This window comes from Sprattus sprattus (genome assembly GCF_963457725.1).
Source record: "Sprattus sprattus genome assembly, chromosome: 19".
NCBI lineage: Eukaryota > Metazoa > Chordata > Actinopteri > Clupeiformes > Clupeidae > Sprattus > Sprattus sprattus.
The window spans coordinates 20850616-20863647 of record NC_137917.1 but is presented as its reverse complement, the minus strand read 5'-3'; the positions used below and the strand labels follow the sequence as shown (position 1 = coordinate 20863647).

The 13032-nt window shown below is 41.5% G+C and overlaps 1 protein-coding gene across 1 annotated transcript; it reads right to left on the bottom strand.

Annotated features, from left to right (window-relative positions):
- Positions 1 to 350: 350 nt before the first annotated feature.
- LOC308380344 (uncharacterized protein) lies at positions 351 to 5048 on the bottom strand. The gene is made up of 6 exons (XM_080857649.1): positions 4909 to 5048; positions 4655 to 4718; positions 3227 to 3571; positions 2669 to 2905; positions 1972 to 2068; positions 351 to 1330 (listed from the first exon to the last, which is right to left on the bottom strand). Exons 2-6 carry the CDS (start codon positions 4707 to 4709, stop codon positions 1270 to 1272), a joined length of 795 nt encoding a protein of 264 aa, XP_080713775.1. The 5' UTR covers positions 4710 to 4718; positions 4909 to 5048; the 3' UTR covers positions 351 to 1269.
- Positions 5049 to 13032: the final 7984 nt, after the last annotated feature.

Here is a 13032-nt window from a genome sequence, read left to right as displayed (position 1 = left end):
AAGTGCAAGTAAGATGTTGAATGCAATGTGGATGTGTGCTTATACAGATATAGGCATGTGGTGGTGGCTATATTTCAGTAAACATTATAATAACAAAAATGACCTTTCAACAGAGGTATACATTATGAGGTCTACCTGTACATGTTCAGGGGATTGTAAAGGTTCGGAGGTCCACCACTCTCTGTAGATCTTAGTGGACCATCTACAAAGACACCCCCTCTTTACTGCCAAATCAGTCTTTCGGTTAATTTGATTTATTTCAGGTAGGTGAAGAAATCCCTGCCTTGTATTACACAAATGACTGAGTGCAGACGCACAGTAGATTCTACATCCTTTATTGGAATCCGTCCCTTTACACGCAACATGCTGGTTTGGTGAAGCAACCATGTGTCACAAGCCATAATGGTTTTTTTTGTGGTCATTTTGACAGAGGCAAGCCTTGAATACAAACCTACATGAACATTTCTTCACCACTAATGACTGCAGGAGTATGTTGTAAGCACTAGGTCTCCTCACTCTGACCGATCATGTTTTGACTTTTCTACAAGGCATCATGGGTGAGGCTCAACAGCTGGCCCATCAGCAACAACAGACCTCATCTCAAACAAGTTCATGTGTGTTTTTGCCAATGCAAACGGTTAACTTGTCCACCTTCATCAATACATGGGTCAATGTTTAAAATGAACATATCTTCCCCCGAGCCTCTCACAATACCACTGTCGCCATACCAAACCCACTATATAAAAAAATATAATGCTGTACAATACTGACCAAAAAGCAACCCTATGCTTATCTGTTTTACAAGTGCAGGAAATGAATGCAAGACTTATTTTACTTTCCAGTGTTAAATTACTATATGTCTTGAACATTTAGCAGTGATTACTACAAAAACTGATTCTTTTCACAGTTGTGATGTTGAACAACATTGACATAACTGTTAGCACATTCAGTAATACTGACATAATCATTGTCTAAAACAAAACAACAGATGTTGTGATAAATAAGCTGCTAATAATATCACCCAAAAGAATGGAGAAGTCTTGATATATGTTCACTCCTTTGCCAGAGAACTTCACACTGCTGCCAAGCAATCCGCTCCAGACTGATCCATGTTGGGTGTGTATGTTTTCTGCAGCAGTCTGAGGTCACCGTGCAGACCCAAACAGGAAACCCCCTTCCTGAGGATTCTGGGTGTCTGAACGGGATTTCTGAGGACACACACGCGCGCGTGCGCATGCACGCACGCACAGGCGAGTGCACCAGATGTCCTCACAAGGGGCCATCGTAGGCTTCCAGCCTTTCTCCTCTGGTTCTGTAGATTTGCCGTCTCCTGAGCAGAAGGGCCATGGAACAGATGAACACTTAGAATGTACTATTATTTCTGGATTGTATGTTTCTGACTGGAAATCACTACAAAGTATAAGTCTACAGATTCTGAGCACGTTTATCCCAAGTCCTGCTTCCAAACGATATAAGAAAGTTACAAACTGTAAGTGCAGAATTATTATATAAATCACTTTGATCATAGTCCTGACAATATAACACTAAGTGCCTGCTATCTGATGCTATGCATTTGAGACCACTAAAATTGAAAATGTTAAACGCAATGTAGACATCAACTCCTTTAAACACATGCCTCTGTTCCAGGGCTGAGTGAACAGTCTAATGTTGGCAAGAGGCATTGTGTTTGAGTGAAGGCCTAATGTTGGCATGTGGTATTGTGTTTGAGTGTAGGCCTAATGTTGGCATGTGGTATTGTGTTTGAGTGTAGGCCTAATGTTGGCATGTGGTATTGTGTTTGAGTGAAGGCCTAATGTTGGCATGAGGCATTGTGTTTGAGTGAAGGCCTAATGTTGGCATGTGGTATTGTGTTTGAGTGTAGGCCTAATGTTGGCATGTGGTATTGTGTTTGAGTGTAGGCCTAATGTTGGCATGAGGCATTGTGTTTGAGTGTAGGCCTAATGTGCTTACCTCCACAGCAGGAAGAGCAGTGCCCCTGAGCTGATGAGTAAAAGGAAGAGGCAGACTACCGCCACAGTCCCACCGACCCCCTTCCTCTCGCAGGGTTCTAACACATAACACACACAGCCCACAGGACAATGAGTCATGGTGTCGTGACACAACGATTAAAAACACATGGCGAAAGGGTAGTTTTTGTTATCCAAATGTATTCATACGTGTCTGGGACCGACATTTGCAGTGGCCAAATCATAAACATTAAAAATCTATTGCAGTGTGCATATTTCAGAATGTTTAAACAGACTGCTAGTTAGATGGCAATCCCTCATTTATTTTACTTAATTTCTTTAATCCGGTACAACCCTTCACTTTAATAACAAGCTGACTGACATCGTCTTAACACTGTACCACAAAATAAGACTTCATTTGTATTCATTATTTTACCAACACATTTTTATGCTGGTATGAAAAGGTAAAACCTTTTTTTTTTTTTTTTTAATGTCACTCACTCGCGAATATAAGGTTAAATGTTCAGTCAAAATGCAATCTTAATTTTTTTCTTCTAATTTTCAGTTACCGGTCAGACTGAATCCACATATACTAAGATACTTAACAGACTGCTAAATAAAATGTGAAGAGAAACACGGAGACTAACTTTAAGACAATCCTATCTGCCTAAAAGATCTGCTCCGCTGTAGAGATTCTTTACCGGAGGTGTAAGAGGCAGAGGAGTAGCCCAGCTTGTTCCTGACCACGCAGGTGAACTGGCCACAGAAGGGTGACGTGATGTAGAGGGTGGAGTTGTCATCAGAGAGCTTCCCCAGCGAGCCGTCCGCCCTGGCGTTCTCGTGCAGCCAGCTGAAGACAGGATCGGTGCCCCAGGCCTCCTTGCAGTGGAGCGAGGTGTGAGACACGTTCACCATCACGGACACGTGGTGCACCGGCACTGGAGATAGGGGAGCACAGAGGGTGAGACAGGTAGTGGAGCACAGAGGGAATGGTGAGACAGGTAGTGACTACAGGAGAAACACTTCATACAGGACAGTGTCCCGCACCAAAAGTGACCACGTTTTTTTTGTTGGGGTGTAGGATAGGCTCATCTACAGCACAAGACACCACTGAGAACAAGTGACGGTTGGAGCAAATATGTGGCAAACGGAACAATTTGCCACAGTATCCAGTATTATATCCAGTATTAATATTTTGTATCATTTTTGAGATGAGATGGTAAATGGTACATTTGGCACTATTCTAATCAATATCTTACAGTACTCATCAACGACATGCTGAGCAGAGGCTACTTGTCCCAGGTGGTCGGTCACATTGATGGCGTAGACCCCACTGTCGCCGGATCCGAAGTTGGTGATCTTCAGCACCGCTCCCTGCTCCTCCATGGTCACCCGGCCGCTCGACGACTGCTCCGGGTACTCCGCCACCTTAGTCCTCGTCGGATGTTTGCCGTTGGTCGGCACGTGCTCCCAAATCACCGTGGGAACCACCTCTTTGGTTCTGATGTCAATCTCGGTGCGCAGAATGAGGGTGTCGCCCTGGACCACGTACAGTGGCTTGGGGCTCAGGAAGTGGACCGACACTGACTGGCAAAGGGGGGACACTACACACAAGCAGCGGAACAAAAGTGAAAAGTCATATCTTACAAATAACTACACACTGTAACAGGGACACACACAATAAGCCACCAGCGGACAACAACAAAAAAGATCAGATAATAGCCGGACGAAATGAACCACAACTGAGGGTGGATTGTTGTTGAAGGAACCACACATCTGTTTCTAAAATGAGACTCACAACACAAGGCAACACAACAAGTGAAGAAGGTATAAAAAAAAGATGAACTTGAAAAGTGTCTTTTTCATTTTACAAGCTTAGAATTTCAACCGCAAACCATCTGCCTGAGAGAAGTCTAAAACTCACAGGATAGGAGCAGTTATAGGTTTGGTCACATGTAAATATTCCTTGTTTATTTATCTTTTGCTTTGCTATAGTATGCCCACTTGTGAAGTGGAAAGTCACTGACATGAAGACACAGCATCTGTTCAAATGCAAATGTCAAATGCTGGAGTGTGTCCTCTCGGTAGCAAAATAACAAGATAGGACAGGCAGGACATGATATCAAAACATTCTTCTAGCACTGCATGTTTCTCGTCCTTGATAGCGGAGCTGCCAAGGACCTTAAGCCACCTCTTATTGTTTGGTTCACCTCAAGTGACCACTGCTTCACACAATGCAAACATAAACAGACATGCACATTCACACTGCTAACAATGTCTGCGGTCTGGGCTACAGTGTTCCTGCGGTGAGTGCGACAAGCTTATTCGTTACTTTGTGTCCAGAAAACCTGGCAGAAATCCTGCCACCCATATGTAACCACATGAACTTCAAACACATGCTGGTGATATCAGGTTAAAACCATAGCAATTATGTATGTCTGTGTCCAATTTCTACTTTTCTAACACTAGCAACAAAGGTCAGTGGACAAAATAAACCATGTACTTTTTCAAACAAAGAAATGATGACTAGCATGAGTCATACCAACTTAGGTAGGTGCTCAAAGGTTATTCTACTATTTGAACCCAAATTCACTTCAACACATTTCCTGAGTTCAAAAGACAGTACAAAGAAGTTGGAAGTTAAGGTTAAAGAGAGAGGAAGAGAAAGAAGAAGAAAAAAAACTCACGCAAGCCCAGCATTAGGAAGCAAGTCCAGAGAGGTGATTGTGTCTTCAGTTCCATTTTATAAGCCTGGGAGGGAAAGAGAAGAGCACACAGATCGAGCACAGCAGTCCAACACAAACTTCACTGAAACCCATCAGCTGTGGTACAGCTGGAAAAAATATTTATCTTTGGATCATCATGCATATATTGTTACTGGACATTTCAGTAACAACACACAATATGCTGTCTGAGTGTGGGCTGTGTGGGAATAACCTACCTTTCTGTTGAGGCATACCAATGCTGCTGTGTGATTTTCAAAGAGGAGTTTGTCTCACACACACTCCACTAGCAAGGAGTGGCTAGACGATCCACCCGGGGCACAAGGGGCGGTCATAAAAACCTTACAATACCATTAGCAAACTTGTCAGGCTCGCCCTTTAAACACAGCAGAAGTCAGGCCGTGAATGAAAACGCCTCGGAAACCCTCCGGTACAGATAGGTCAGTGAGGTGAATGAGCAGCCAGCGAGTAAGAGTGTCTGTGCAGCCCAGATGGCTGCTTCAGCAAACACTTCCTGCCTGTCAGGTCCACAAGGCGTCACCTGACCAACTTCCTCCTGGTATTCTGTTCGGCGAGGGGCTCTGGTAAGCTGTGTCTACTTAAGGTAACCCGATCTCTCTGTGTTCAATTCACAAATCCACGTGTACTCTGTGGCACAAAAATGGTCTTCATGCTGGTTCCAAGAATGGCACATAGCTACTGCTTTATTATTGTTTACACATATATGCAGTGTTTTCTACATGCGAGACAAAGTTAACAGTAGCTAGAACAGTGTAACAATACAGAAAGTGAAAGCACATTCTGCGCATAAACAATATCTTAATGTTTTCTCAGGAGAATAGCATGCTGTAAGCACAAAACACTTTCTTTTCTTTGCATTTTCTGTGAAAGTCCTAAAAAAGCAACTTCTCGTACTGACAACCATCATAATGCACATTTCAAACAATCTACTTGTGTAACTAGAGAATAGTCATTGTTGAGCATGCCCCTTTAGAAATTCCCCACCAGTCCCACATTCAAACATAATTCAAACCAGTGGGGAAGTTGGAACTTTGCATAAACCATTAACAATGCTTCTATAAATAATACAACAATGTAAATCAAATTTCCAATTGATAACTTAACATTCACTCTAATAATTAGCGAACTATAATAAAATACAATTAAAATTATTGGCAAGTAGTCGCCTAACACTGTAAATAGAGTATGTTTTTTCAGTATACTTTGTTGGCGTGCTGAAATTCAGACAATCAGAAGCTCAACTCTTCTGCTTTGCATAAACCATAAACAATGCTTCTATAAATAATAAAAAAAAAATATATAAATCAAATTTGCAATTGATAACTTAACATTCACTCTAGTAATTACAGAACTATAATAAAATACAACTAAATGTATTGGCAATGAGTCACCTAACACTGTAAATACTAGAGTATGTTTTTTTCAGTATACTTTGTTGGCGTGCTGAAATTCAGACACTCAGAAGCTCAACTTCTTCTGCTTCCTAAGAAAATAGAAAGGTTAAACATTACTTTAGGACAACAAAATGAATGTCAAGGAAACATTGATATTAAGCTGTGGAGACTTACATCAAAACATAACATGACAGCACTGAAATCACCAGAATAATCATTGCCTCAATGGTCATGGCTATAGCAACATCATTTGAGCAGCTTGGGCACTCGGTACACTCTGGATAGGAATAAGTGTTGAAGGGAGAAATGTGTCAAATATAATTATTATTATTGTTGACAAATATTACTGAGGTCAAAACATCCAAGCACCTTTTACCTGGTATGATGGAAGGTATGAAATGTATGATATGTATATAATTAAATATATTATACAATGATGTGATCTGGGATTTTCAAGAAAAAGTTATTTTTTTGTTAAACCTGGTATGATGAATTGAGCCACACTGGTTCCCAGGCTGCTGTTGCTAATGCAGGTGTAGTTATGGCCCTTCATTCCCTGCAGGTGGAGTTTGCTTCCTCCGTCAGACATATTGGCCGTCTGATTGGTCAGCTCCACGCCGTCTACCAGCCATGTGAATACAGGACTGTCCCACTGAGCTTCCTCACGAGACACATCACACAGGAGAACAACAGAGGCCTCTGGAGGCTTCTCTGAGGAAACAGGTAGAGTGAAAATATACACCAGTCAAGGGATAACTAACCTGTAGAAAAATATCTAAACTTTGTAACAGGTTTGATAACTATTGACGAATAATGGGTCATACCCACCAGCCTTTAGCACAATTTTCATATCATGTTTCTGTGTCCCATAGCTGTCTGTGACTGAAACAGTGTAATTGCCGTAGTCAGACTCCTGAATATCAGAGAGCTGTATCCATGCACCCTCTCTTTCCAAGGTTACTCTGGGGTTAAAGATTCTCCCTGGATATTCAGCCAGTCTCAGTGATCCTGTCCAATTGTTCCTCTCCCAAGTCACCAGGACAACCTTCACATCTGGACTCTTGTCTAGGATGGCCTCAAGAACCAGAGTTTGACCCAAAGCCACATACAGTGACCCTGTGGTAAGGAAACTTACTGCCAAATCATTGGTCATTGGTGAACTGTAGGTCTGGAGTGCTGTAGAGGAAGGATACTGAATTGATTTTTCAATATGTAAGAATTCTGGGTTTCTTAAAATTGAGTTACGGTGATATTGAGTAGTCTTGTGTGATAATAGGACTTACTGTTTACTAATGAAAAGAAAATGGCAATCCACATTTGAGCAAGTAGGTTCATCTGAAATAGGCCTGATTGTGGTTTGTTGAAAGCCTGTACGTAGACAAAACATAACCTCCGAATTTACAACAACAAAGCCCCCGTAGTCTACACCAACCTTTTTCGTATACATAGGCCTACTTGATGATTAAACTGTTTTTTAGACATTATACAAAATAAGACATTAACAACAATAACTAATAGTAAAACAAAACGATGTACTGTAATACAAGTTTGTGGAAGCACATGGTACCATATGTCAGGCATGAAATGGAAAACTACTACTGCTACTACTATTTATGTCAGCCATGAAATGGAAAACTACTACTGTGTTTTGGTAGTTTAGTTGCGACCATTTTCACTAACTACTTTGTTCTGGTGGCAGTATCTGAAATTGCCGGTGCTGAGACAATTCGGGGAGACTACAAACATCGAAACACTGCGCAGCGTGTCGCATGGTGAAAGCCATACATAATTTGGCCTCACGGATACAACGTACCTGGTTTGAATGATAATTTACTTTGGGTATCGTAGGCCAGGGGTCCCCAACCTTTTTTGCACCACGGACCGGTTTAATGAGGCAATTGTTTTCACGGACCGGCTTCAAGGTGTAATTTTTCACCACTTGTAAATCATGTCATCCATTCATATTGATGTGAATCAATCAATTGCACCCGTGAGGCGAGTTTGATAGAATGGAGTCTATAACGTGAAGTGGCGTTAACTTGCGACCAACACCATTGTATTACGAATGTTAAGTGCATGAAAAATACAACTCACCATAACGCTAAAATCAGTTCTTGGTCTCCCTGTGCCGAAGCAGTTTTGAAGGCTTCATTGGCTTATTTGCTAGCTTGTCGCCAAATATTATACAGAGCAGACTTGTTGCGTGAGAATCACCTGTTGCGATAAACCCGTATTTTAAGTATGACTCCTAGATTGTCTGTTAAAAGAAGCTTTATGTTTTGTAGGCCGTAGGCTCCTTAGTGGGCCTTTTCAAAAAAGCTCTCCAAAGATTTTAGTTTTGTACTCATTTTCGCTAGTTTTTGAGTGACGTATCACTTGAACGAGACTAAGCGTCTTGACGTGACAAGAGGCACAGGCGAATCATACGTCCTAGAAAATCCGGTAATTTTTCAAAATAAAACACCTCTCAGACGCTAATAATGAATGAGCGGAATGAATGCAATGAATATAGCGGAAATTATATAAATTATTTATTCTTTCTGTGCGGCCCGGTAACAAATGCCTCACGGACCGGTACCGGGCCGCGGCCCGGTGGTTGGGGATCACTGTCGTAGGCTACCTAGGCTACTTGTTTGCCAGTGTCTGGCAAAGGAACCCGTAAACATTTAGGTACAAGTATCGAATAATACATTACCAACAGCGAACTGTACGGGTGAATCAACTAAAAAGAAGGGTGTTGAGTTTGTTTTTATATTCTTGAGTTTCTACAGGCCTATATCTTTACCGAAATAATCCCAAAGGAAACATACGGCGTTTAGCAGGGACATGCACAGGGGGGCGGGCATTGAGGTCGCCCGAGCATCTGCCTGTCCTCCCTCCTCGTCGACCCCAGCTGCCCATCCAAAAGGAAAAAAAAGTTTAAAAAATTATCACTGCTTTGACGAAGTAAGAAAAGGCGAATTTTAAGATGTGAATTTTTAAAAATCAATAACAAACGAACAATTATTATCAAGTTATATGAAATGAATTAAAATCTTCATAAATTCAAGCGCAGTTTGACACTTTAGCCTAAATAATAAGGCAAATGGCTTGCCTGCCAGAAAACCAGCCCGTTATCTCATGCAAATGTTTTGTGAAGGAAAACTAAGCTACATGTCTCCTGATGGTTTGTTTTTAACATTTTCGTGGGAGTAATATGCATCACATGAATTATTTCATTCAAAATGGTTAAATGCCTAAATCATATCACTGTTTTGGGGGTTGTTAAGTGTAAGTGTAGAGTGCGGTAGAAGCTAGAATGCCTACGGAAAAGAGAAGGATTCAGGAGAGAAGCAGCTAAATGAGACATCAAAGGGGAGCACATATTTGCAGAGTTGGTTGCAGAGAAGCAAACCAGCAGGTGAGACAGAGACATTGCATTATGATAAGGATGACAATGTGTAGGCTAATTAATTATGTAAAACGGGCTCATATTTTCAGACTCATATTTTAAGCCTACAAATGGCAATGCATTATTTTAGATCCCTTGTTTCCCATTTTTTTAATTATTATTAAAATTTGACTAGACAGGTGTGTCTCTGTACGTATAAGACTATATCCTTCTATATAAAAAGTGTGTTCCCTTCATACAAGGTGAACAGGAATGTATACAGAAATATCCGGAGAAAATAGGCCTAGACAGTTTCAAGTTCAGATGCCACCTTCCTTATTTTGCCCTTCCTTCAGAGGCCTTGCCTCTTCGTTTTATGAACGGTACTACGGCAAACCAGCTCTCTTTTACAGGCTTTAAGGTGAACAGCGCTTTTACATATAACCTTTACCGTTCCCTAAACGAACACCAGCCTACGTATTTCCGCCTGAATTGATTTCAAGCTCATAATCAGTCTGGCCCAACCCCACCTAACATCGTTTCCAGCATAGACATCATATACCTATATGATGTCTATGGTTTCCAGGCTTCGCCTTACAACCGCACCAATCAGCGGACAGTTCAGAGCTGTGACGCAAAACTCGCCTTGCCGAGGTGCATGTAGTACAGCGGAGTTTGTAGTTGACCAGCATTGTCTCAACTCTCGAGAACATCAGAAAATGAAAAGGAGAACAAGAGGATTGTCTTGTAAGTTTTATGTTTGGAAATGACGTCGTAGCTCTTCTCCCAACTGGCTTTGGGAAGAGTTTAATCTACCAGATGGCCCCGTTAGTAATGGAGAGACGGGAGACCGAATGCTTACCAAACGTTGCTGACTGGTTAAGGGAACTCCAATGATTTTAAACCTCAAGCTAAGCACCCGCCCATCTTGGAAACGAAAATGCATGGGGTTTGGCTAGCCTGGCCTTTACCAGACTGTGACTCCATTTCATTCCGTCAGTCAGTCTGGGCCAACCCAATGCATTTTGGTTTCCAAGATGGGCGGGTGCTTATCTTGAGGTTTAAAATCATTGGAGTTCCCTTAACCAATCAGCAACGTTTAGTAAGCATTCGGTAGATTAAACTCTTCCCAAAGCCAGTTGGGAGAAGAGCTACGACGTCCTTTCTCATCATAAAACTTACAAGACAATCCTCTTGTTCTCCTTTTAATTGTCTGATGTTCTCGAGAAATGAGACAACTTCTCCGATAGCTTTTCGTGTCTCTTCCTCCGTAACCATTTTTGCTATACTGTTAAGCTACAAACTCGGCTGGACTACATGCAACTCGGCAAGGCGAGTTTTGCGTCACAGCTCTGAACTGTTCGGTGATTGGTCCGGCAAAATTTTGAGTTCTGGAAACGATTGTCAATGGGGCTGGGCCAGACTTAGCCTGGATACCAGCCTGAACTCCGCCCACAAAATGTTTGTTCTGGGAGATTCAGTCTGGAATCGAGTTAGTTGGGAGAGATTTAACGTTTCAAAAAGGTTGAAATGCAATCTAAACCAATCAAATTGTAAGGGCGGGCTTTATACGTTGATGGACAGATATAGATAGAATATACCGGAATATACATCGAACAAAGATGGCGCCGTCTCGGGAGCTTAGTGGGACATATTTTATATGATTTAAGCTATCTACACGACTTTTTTATGTCTACATTGACTCGGTTAGTTGTGTATACGCAAAACGAGTGTTGCCGAGGATTTTAGGTCCTAACTAAAGCACTCTAGACCATTATTGATCGGTTATGCTAACGCGTTGGCCAAAATAATCGTTGAAACTAATGGTAGCTTCTAGCCTTGAGTGCTAATTAAGTAACGTGAGCAGGCATTTCTCAGCAGATATTGACAGCGCATTCATTTTGAAAGAGTAACAGAGAAACGCGATCAAGGCATTTGTCGATTGAAAAGATGTTTTTGCCGTCCTTCCTACGGGAGCAGGTAAAAGTTTAATCTGTCAGATGGTAATACTACGTTGCGCTGATTGGTTCTAGGTATCCAATTCAGCGAAGAGGAATTTTCTTTCCTGGTTCGTTGAAACACGCCCCATAATCACAGCCCAATTGTCCGATCTCAGACTCATATTCTGACTAGAATTATGAGTATGACATCGTCAGGCTAGGCCAGACTGAGTATGAGCTTGAAATTAATTCAGGCGGAAATACGTAGGCTGGTGTCACCAGGCTAGGGTTTGGCCAGACTGACTGACGGAAAGAAATGGAGTCACTAGGCTGGTAATGGCCAGGCTAGGCCTACCCTTCCTTCTTTACCAAATGACAGGAAGGTGAACAGTGCTCATAACCATTAGCGCCCACTAGCCCTTCTTTTGGCAACAGGCTTTCTTTGCTTATTATCCTTTACCGTTCCAAAAACTAACGGTACCCTTCCTTCTTTACCAAATGACAGGAAGGTGAACAGGAATATAACATTTAGCCTTGAGCGCTCCAACACATGAAAACTACAGACAGGAGTCTCTCTAACTCTAGCAATTCATTCAACACACGGGGCATACAGGAAAAAGTCCTTCCAAAACTGTTTGTTCTCCTTTCCACCCCGCAGCAAACATGCAAAAAGTTAGTCTCAACCCCACTTGAAGACAAGTATACGCAAAACCGAAACAAACAAGAACCACATACTAGCGTGCACTTACAATAAACAAGAAATATACTCACAAACAGTCAGAGTCCACCCCTTATAGTCCAATTCAATTCCTTCACTCTGGCGGTTGAAAACTGGAAGCGTTGATCCCCGAAACCATGATTTTCTAACAGTACAATGGCTACTAAACTCAAAAAAAGAGCCTATTTTTTTCCCCGCTAGCGAGCAGGAGATGATCGTGTATGAGGAATTCAAGACCATAATCATGGCAAAATCTGAAACCGCCACCGCTGCGAGGGCTAGACAAGAAGCATGGCAAAATGCGTAAGTGTTGGGAAAAATGTATAGGCGAATCTGTGTATGGGCAGTGAGTATGTATGTATGTATGTATGTATGTATGTATTATTCAGTCAGAAATTCAATGAATTGAAGCAGTGAAAATAAATTGTGTGTGATTCTCTCTATTCTTATCATGAGTCCACCTTAATCATTTTCTACAATAATGATATGCTATGGTGTACTAATAACACTGTCATATAATTATGAGTGCTTTCAACCCCCATGCAGTTGCAACCCAGCCATTAAGAGGACATGGGAGCAAGTAAAAACTAAGCACAAAAAAAAATATTCAGAATGGTGAGTCAATACAATATGTAGCATGGTAACGTATTGAACAGCTCGCTAGTGTCATCCTCTTAAATTATTCTTGAACATGTTCCTCTATTTAGAATCAGATTTTTTTGTATTCCCAAGTATACTCTCATATACAGGACATTGACTTGGTGATTTCGGAGCATGGAACATCGACAACAATATATATGTACAAGTAAATAGAATAAAAATAAGGGTAATAGTAAAAATACAAATAATCAAAACAAGTATCACAGTATTAGCAAACTAAAGTGCTAACTGCAATGCAT

Excerpts from the sequence above, each read along its gene's own strand:
- LOC308380344 (XM_080857649.1), bottom strand. The coding sequence starts at position 4,709 with ATGGAACTGAAGACACAATCACCTCTCTGGACTTGCTTCCTAATGCTG. Across the intron at positions 2,069-2,668 it reads CTCTGCCTCTTACACCTCCG|AACCCTGCGAGAGGAAGGGG; the intron begins GTAAAGAATCTC and ends GTTATGTGTTAG. Across the intron at positions 1,331-1,971 it reads CTGCTCTTCCTGCTGTGGAG|GAGACGGCAAATCTACAGAA; the intron begins GTAAGCACATTA and ends CCTTCTGCTCAG.